General features: G+C 45.4%; 1 protein-coding gene across 1 annotated transcript; it reads left to right on the top strand.

Moving 5' to 3' along the window:
- Positions 1–331: 331 nt before the first annotated feature.
- LOC143271721 (arylacetamide deacetylase-like 4) lies at positions 332–7,973 on the top strand. Its single transcript, XM_076563587.1, has 4 exons — positions 332–565; positions 4,354–4,570; positions 5,270–5,333; positions 6,908–7,973. The coding sequence occupies exons 1-4, from the start codon at positions 398–400 to the stop codon at positions 7,680–7,682; spliced, it is 1,224 nt and encodes a 407-aa protein (XP_076419702.1). The 5' UTR covers positions 332–397; the 3' UTR covers positions 7,683–7,973.
- Positions 7,974–8,413: the final 440 nt, after the last annotated feature.

Genomic DNA, 8,413 nt, shown 5'->3' with positions numbered 1-8,413 from the left:
CTGCTGAGAGAAGTACATGCCACATCATACAGTTGAAGTGTCAGGTCTTTAGGCCTGTGTAACCCTGGTCAACCTCTTCTTGGAACCCACAGTAACTGGGAAGCTAGTGAGATTCTAAACCTGTGTTCAGTGGAAGTCCCATTCTCAATTTCTCCTTGGAGGGTAGGGAAGATTTCTCAGGCTCCCCCGCCCCCCCCCCCCCCCGGCAGATTTCTCTGCTTCTCATTGGCTGGCTTGTGTGGAGTTCTGAAAGACAGGTCAGGTTACTGTGCCAGACATACACTGGAAGGAGAGGGTGGAGGCAACAGTCTGTAGAACAGGATCTGTGCTCTTCACAGAAGTTCTGAAGTAAGTCCCCCAGGACAACAGCTCCTGGGGGCTCTGGAGCATCTGAGTCATGGCTGTCCTGTGGCTGCTGCTGCTGGCAGGGCTGCCCACATTCTTACTGGGAGTCTTTGTATGGGTTGTTATTCAGCACCTTCCCAGTGCAGAAATGCCTTCCACCCTGAAGCAGCCGGCCAAGTTACTGTTTATGTACTACATGTTGCAGTACCTGATAGCTTTGGTGAGTGTTCTCTTGGGCCCTGCCATGGATTGGGGGTGCTCTTTGGACCCCACCCTTCTCCTTTCATTCCCCTCTCTTCTTTCTCTAGGTTCTCATAGGACTGAGTTGGGGAAGTCTCTTGTCTCCCACCTCTCACCTCCCCCATCTCTTTTCCTTCCTTTTTTCTCTTCTTGGATTTTCCCTCTCTCCTTGCTTCCTCCTTCCCTTCCTTATTTTCTCTCCTCTTTCATTTTCTGCTTTTATTTTCTTTCTTGGTGAGAAAGGATGTCACACTGTAGTCTAACCTGACCTTATCTATATTCTGGCCACCTTAAAGTGGCCATCCCCTACTCCCATCTTTTGAGGGACCTTATTACAGGGTGCAGCACTATGTATGTATGAAGTTATTTTCTGAAGGCTGTGAAAATAATTTCAGACCCAGGTGCTACTCATTAGAGCCTGAAAGATCCAAAACCACATTTAGCCATAGTCCCCATCACCCCTTGTTCCGTGTCCTTGTCTCCGGGTGATTCCTTATATCAACCTGAGACCTGAGGGCAGAGATCAATTTACCAGGCTTTGTCCTGAGAACAACTCAGGCCCTCTTTGATGACATCCATGTGACGGATCCACCCAGCCCTTTAGCATAGTTGCATGGACAGTGGTGCCCTGTACTGGTCTTCTGGGCTGGAAATTGGGGACAGAGATCAGCAAGCACATGCTGATAGGTACAGCAGATGTGTGAAGGATAGTCTGGCCCCACATGAGAAGTAGGTAAATTAAATGAGTCCTGATTTTGAAATTCTGATTGGAATCCTGGCAGTTGACAGATATTTCACAGTGATTATGTCAAAAGTCACCTGAGGAGGAGGTGCGGAGGAGAAAGGTAACAAGCACACAGCCAGGTTGTCCAGAAGCACTGCTGATGTGTTCTCACTGGCTCAAGAGACCTTGGCTAACTTCTCTGTGCCTCAGCATCCTCATCTGAAGTGAAGTAATGGCTTCTGGAGGACCATGCTGCTGAAAGCATTAAATGGCACTTTGATGAGGCATCATAGGGTCTGAAAAGTTGTGAAAACATATACTCCTGCCCTGTGGAGATTTTCCACCAGGAACAATGGACCACTTTAGAGAAATAAGGAACTTTAAGAGTCACTTGCTAGTTTGGGCTCCTGGCACTCCAAATGAGAGCCTTGGGTCACCAAAGGCAGAGAAATCCTTGCATGTGGATCCTTGCAACCTTACTATTTTACTTTAAAAACAGTCCCTAATCTAAGCACCTGCTGATGCTGGCAGGCTACATGTGCTCACAGATGATGTGGAGGTGAGTATAGTGTTTCCTCTGCATGGTGTGTTCTATGTGGGAGACCCTGCCTGTTCTCTGTAGCCCAGAGACCCCTGGCATGCCTGCTCTCTTTTGGAGGGAATGTTTCCATACAGAAGAAACTGCTGTACATCATATACATTAAAAACAGTATCAGGGACTTGCCTTCTGGAAGCTGTGACCTCCCTAGCCACTGGGTTTTGTCTTGGTTTACAGTGAACTCTCTCATGTGTAGTGAGTCTTATGTGCAATGGAAAAGCTGTTGATTGTCCCACAATAGCCATGTCCCTATTTCACATGCAGGCACATCTTTTCTGGCATTTGGTACTATAGCATGCAGGGACCATAGATGAGCAGGTCTTTCTGTGACTGTTTACTTCCAGCAGCCCACATAGCACATTCTGGCACTATGAAGATAGTCAGTAAGAAGAAAACTTCTATCTCTGTCCCAGCTTTATTTCTTCCTGTACTCAAGCCAGATGTAGTCCCGGCAGGTATCCAACCACAGTGGCCAGAGCCTTTATGTTTTATGGGGCCTCAGGTGCCTCCCTGGCCAACAACTTGTAGGGAGGTAACCCATGTCTGGCACCTGGGGTTTTCATTTAACAAAGTTATCACCTCTGGGGGGTGCCCTTTTCACCCCTGCAGGCTGTCTCTGTACTTAAGCTCTTTAACTATTGTTTTAATAATCTATTAAAAAAGAAACCCAGGCCCAGTCAGTCTGTATGGTGGTGGATGTGTCATTGATCCTGCTTGTATTCAGTCACCTTTGGCACATCAGTGTGTGAAATGGCTACTCTTGTCACCACCAAGTCTCTGTGAGTGCCCACATTTACCACTGAGTTGTGTGATGCTCTAGAGGGGCTTGATAGTCAGTTGTTTACATGGAAATGCTTGCAAGAAGCCTGTTTTGGTGTCCATGCACGCATATTTGCATCCCTCCCTGAAATATGCAGGTTCGATGTAGTGTACTTCCTAGTCTCTCTCGGGTCACTTGACTTATTTACATGCCCCACACATATCTGTTGTCCCCACTGGGGTGGAAGTGCCAACAGCTGTTTATGTGGTCCTACAATGATCTAAGTCTTCAGATTAATAGTTTATCACAGCCTCATTAAAAGTCCCTTGTGCCTTTTTGTCTCAGTTCCATATGGTCACTCTCTTTATCAAGTTTTACAGTGGTAAGGCAACTTGGGCAAGGTTGGATGTGAAAATCTTCCAGCTTCCCAGGAGTCCAAGTATACCTTTATTTCTTTTACATTTACAGCACTGGGTGTTACAAGATTTCCTCAATTACTTTGTCAGGTATCATAATGTTGTCTTACTGGACCATAGCACTCCCAAGAATTTTATAGCTATGCTTGGTCCTTGTACCCTGTTGGATCAATCCCTCATCCTCCATCCTCTGTTATTGAGGTGCACCTGTATTCCATTTAGGTGAATTCTGAATTTTTAGAACACTAAGATATTAGGAATCTGTCATCTATGCAATGGAATGTTTGTATAGAGGATGAATAGTATAATAAGCATGCTCCAGGGTCACCAGCCCATGACAAATAGTGGGACTATGAAGGTACCTGTGGGGTATGATTCACCATCTACACTGTTGATGGTTTTATGTGAACACTAATTGGCCTTAAGATCCAGGGGCCAAAGAAAGACCAAAACATCTGCCTCAGCAACGTCTAATAGTATAACAATATTCTATCAGTTGTCTCAGTTATCTTGATAACTGATCCTGAGGCACATGCATGGGATATCTGTCCATTTTTTCACCTCTGTAGGATTGCTGTACAACTCCAAGCAGTTTGGTGTAGCCCAGAGCAAGAAAGAATGGCTGTAATCATTCTTGGAGTTGGAAAGCCCTAGAGCAATGGTTTCAGCAATGGGTCATCTCATGTCACCTCTCAGTAGAAAAGGCAAGTATGCCTATGGTCATAAGACAGGAAAACCAGATAATCTTACTTCTTAGGAGCCTATTATGAAGATACTTATTCCTGTCACCTATAAAGTACTTAAGCAACACAAGAGGATGCCACATCATTGCCATTTAAAATTGCCCACATCTTTTTTTTTTTTTTTTCGAGACAGGGTTTCTCTGTGTAGCTTTGTGCCTTTCCTGGAACTCACTTGGTAGCCCAAGCTGGCCTCGAACTCACAGAGATCCACCTGGCTCTGCCTCCCGAGTAGAATTGCCCACATCTTAATACTGACAATGGAATTTGAATGTGAGTTTTGATGGAGGGAGGCCAACACTTCAATCACAGCAACATCATCATTCATTCAGGAAATTTTAGAAAATAATGTTCAAACAGGCTCCCCTATATGAAAAGAATGCACAGTGAGTTGTGTCCCAATGACCTCTTTGCACATATAGTAAGCAGGTGAGAACTGGTGAATAAACCTGAAAATATTAACTGACTTCAGCAGCTACTCACCCACCACATTCTCTTATGCCTCACTTTCTAACCTTTGTCTACTACAGGGGAACATACTAGAGAAACTGAGAATTTGTGCCATGCCCAGGTTTTTACAGTTTCTCCAAGGCCTAATGACGATAAAGAAGGATCCTAATGTGTTGGTGACTGACACACATTTTGGAACAGTCCCTGTGAGGCTGTTCAAGCCCAAGGAAGTGTCTTCCAAACCCCACCGAGCCATCATCTTCTATCATGGAGGAGGTGCTATGACTGGAAGCCTGGGTAAGGAGCTTCCATTCGAGGTGGGAAGTAAGGTCTTCATCAAAGGTAGAATCTGGCACATGTTCTCATGAGGACTTGTCAGGAGGGAGTAATGAAGGTAGAAGTTGGAGCCTCTTAAAGAGAGGTTGGGTGCAGAGCTCAGGGCTCACCCCAGTCTGTGGGTTGTAGCTTACACAGCAATGGTTTCTATGTTGATCTAAGTCTACATTGGGGCAGCATGTCAGAGAAGGGCTGTCCTGGAACTAGATGTGACTCCTGCCTTTCCTCTGCACTCATAGTACTGGCCATATCTGCCTTTTCACAACACCCTCAGATTCCTGCACTTTGCTCAGCTTGGCTGACACATGGTGAGAAAATCCGTTCACTTCCTTCCCTTAACTGCTAAACCCAGAACACAGTGTCTGGGCTCCAGTTATCATCTTTAGCTTCAGTCTTCTCTTCCCACCTGAAGAACCCCAAAATACACTTCAGAGCTTCTCACTGCTGCACTGCAGCCTCTCCCACCCCCTGGATTCCCTCTGCAATCTCGTCTCTTCTGTCTCTTCCTGCCCTTCATGTCCTGTAGCCACTGAACTTCTCTGAACTTCAGAGAGGAGATGTCACTTCTGGGTGCAGGACAGTAGCTGCTGTCGGAGGGGCTGTGGTAGAAAGTGCTTGGTTCTTGTCACAACTGCTTTGACACTGGGTCTTCTCTTGCAGACTTTTACCATGGCCTGGGCAACCTCCTGGCCAGTGAGACAGACTCAGTGGTGCTGATGGTGGGGTGAGTGGCAGGAGACATTTGGTGACTCATGTATGCTGGGGTATTTATTGGAATCATCTGGGTGACATTAGACCATAGATAGGTCCTGATTTTGGGGTGTTTTTTCTTTATGTACACTTCCTTATGAACACACTTCCTAGGAGCTCAGAATTCCCCAGGCCTTGACAATAGCTCATTCACAGTTCCTGACATGGAGGGTCTAACACCCTCTGCCCTTTAAAGCTACAGTTGCTGTTTCTCCTGCTTTCGTTTCCCTTGTGGCCACTGCTGCCTCTGTCTCCCTTTCTGTCTGTCTGCGTTGGATCGAGTTCTTTTGTCAACACTGCTTCTCTGCTCCCCATCACTGCCATTGCTGAGGCCTCACCTCTGCTCCTGTACTGGCCACCGGGTAGTTCCTGTGATGCTGCTACCACTGTTCTCAAGGCTTCTGGCTTCCTCCAAGGGCCAGTCATCATGGCTGTCAAACCATCAGTGGCCCTTGTGGCTCTGCCGCTGTCATGGCTCAGCTCTTCTGTGGTTCTGCACTCTCTGCTGTCACTGCCACCACTACTTCTTTCTGGTGGCCTGCTCGGTCTGCTCTACAAAAGCAGCCAGGAAATACCCTCTAGTGAGAGCCATTTGTTAGGTGTAATGTTGGAAACCTAGGAGGCAGCCAACATAAGGAGATGCCTCCCAGCTGGCTCCCAAAATGAGCACAAGAGCTTGCTAATCCAATCAGAAAAGAGAGTGTGCTCCAGTGTCAGCAGACCCTCACATACAACCATGTTTATGAGAGGCATCATTCTATTGTCCCTTCTGTACTAGGCCAGAGTCCCTCTGCTAGGTAGATGACCTGGGAAATTCCCATTCTCTGGGTTCATATTGGAAGGAAAGTGTAATTCAAATTGTTTGAAACACTTTTGGCTGGTGCTGCAACTTCATGAGCTAGAGTTGTGTTTTACTGGCAGGTGGCCACAGTTATTGTGTAGTTTCCTCAGAGTTTGTATGGTGTTCAAAGTAACCAGTGTTGTTGTAAGTCTAGCTGGCTGCTTGACTAACGGTCATTTTCTGAATGCAGCCTTGTGCAGGAGTCTAAGAGCTCCCCACTAAGGAGTCCAGTTGCCTAATCTGAAACTTTTGTTTGACCACAGGAAAATAAGAACAAATGCCTCAATACAAACACTGGTGTAGATTTAAAGTGTGTTAAGGGTTAGTTTTTAACAGTGCTCTCCATGTGCCCAGCACATCAGGAAAAGATGAATCCAGGAAGAGGTGGGACCAGAAGGCCGCAGTAGCCTTTCCTGGATCTTTGCTGGTTTTCTAAGACAATGATGTTTGAACTTTCTGTATTCTGTGTGGGGTGTGCTCAACTATGGGAAGCACAGTGTTGGTGGAAATGGAGCATCCTGGGATCCCTGATCCTCATGGTTCCTCAAGTCCATGAAGGAAAAGTGGGGGATGCCATGCTTACTTGTTAGGATCACTCTGAGGATGGAGTCAGGTTTGGTCCTTTGGAGAGTAGATGACGATGATTGAAATGGCCTTTGTGACCCCTTTGTAAAGAAGCTTGCTGTGTTTGTTGTTTCCTCCTTAAGGTACCGCAAGCTTCCTTACTACCATCACCCTGTCCTTGCCAAAGATTGCCTGAATGCTTCCATCTGCTTCCTGAAGAACCTGGAATCCTTTGGGGTGGACCCATCCCAGGTGGTTCTCTGTGGAGAGAGTATTGGAGGTTGGGCTGCGGCCACTGTCATGCAGGCCTTAACTAGTATTCCCAGTCTACCCCAGATCCAAGCTCAAGTCCTGATTCAACCAATTCTGAATTTCATCAATTTTCAGTTACCATCACATCAGCAAAGCAAAAATGTGCCATTCCTCACTAGAGACCTGATGTTTATGTGTATGTGTAAATACCTGGCCATTGACCTCTCTTGGAAAGATGCTATGCTGACAGGTGCTGTTATACCGCTGGACAAATGGAAGAATTTCAACAAATGGCTCAGCTATGACAACATCCCCAGAAGGTTCTGGAGCCAAGATCCACAACCAGAGTTTTTTGCACCTTTTAATGAGGCTGCCTATCTAGAAACCAAACATGTTTGGAGTGCAGAAATTTCACCTGTCCTAGCCGATGACAAGATTATTGCTCAGCTCCCTAAGACATTTCTGGTGAGCTGTGAGAATGACATCCTCCGGGATGATGTCTTGCTCTACAAGAAGCGCTTGGAAGACCAAGGGGTCCCTGTGAACTGGTACCATGTGGAAGATGGCTTTCATGGATGCTTAATGTTGTGTGATAAGAAATGTTTTTCTTTTCCCTGCTCTATGAAAGTTTTAAATGCTGTCATCAGTTACATAAAGGGCATTTGATAGTAAACTTGAGCTTTCTGTGGAGTGGGACAAGAAAGATCTCACTTTCAAACATATAACTAAGCAAAAGCCTCAGCTGGGGCTTTTGCTTAGTTATATGTTTTGGTGGAATGGAGATGCTGAAGCCATCCACGATCCAGGAAGAAATGAGGGTGTTGAAAGCAAAGAACTCTTGGCTTCCTGCTCAACAAAGTCTAATTTGTGCTCCTTTCCTAAACAATTAATATCATGTGTTTGATTCAGCCACAGTCTCTACTCTTTCATAAAGTAAAATATGTATTGTATTCATAATAATGGTCTTTGAAATTTTTGATGATATATCCAGGTCTGTGAAATAAATTCCATGCAGTCATGTTGTCACTGGTAAATGCTTACTCACTATGAAAAAAGATTTATTGGACCTCATCCCTGCTAATAAAAGTCATATTTTTCTTTGCTTTACATCTAGTGTCCACTTATGATTTAATACATACAATATTTGTCCTTCTGAGTCTGGGTTATCTCACTCATGATTATATTTTCTAGTTCCATCCATTTCCCTGCAATCCTCATGATGTCATTGTTTTTCTCTGTTGAGTAGTACTCCATTGTGCATATGTACCACATTTTATTTATCCATTCTTTGGCTGAGGGGCAGCTACGCTCTTTCTATGTTCTGGCTCTTGCAAATAATTTTGCTATTAACATAGTTGAGCATGTGTCCTTGTGGTACGATTGAGCATTCCTTGGGT

The sequence above is a fragment of the Peromyscus maniculatus genome, chromosome 2, assembly GCF_049852395.1.
Source record: "Peromyscus maniculatus bairdii isolate BWxNUB_F1_BW_parent chromosome 2, HU_Pman_BW_mat_3.1, whole genome shotgun sequence".
Lineage (NCBI taxonomy): Eukaryota > Metazoa > Chordata > Mammalia > Rodentia > Cricetidae > Peromyscus > Peromyscus maniculatus.
Note: the sequence above shows the minus strand (reverse complement) of the source record. Positions and strands in the feature narration are given on the sequence as shown.

What these genes read in the sequence shown, in the direction of transcription:
- LOC143271721 (XM_076563587.1), top strand. Translation starts at nt 398, where the DNA reads ATGGCTGTCCTGTGGCTGCTGCTGCTGGCAGGGCTGCCCACATTCTTA. An exon ending in TGCAGTACCTGATAGCTTTG is followed by an intron (nt 566 to 4,353) that starts GTGAGTGTTCTC and finishes TGTCTACTACAG; the next exon opens with GGGAACATACTAGAGAAACT. An exon ending in TCAGTGGTGCTGATGGTGGG is followed by an intron (nt 5,334 to 6,907) that starts GTGAGTGGCAGG and finishes TTCCTCCTTAAG; the next exon opens with GTACCGCAAGCTTCCTTACT.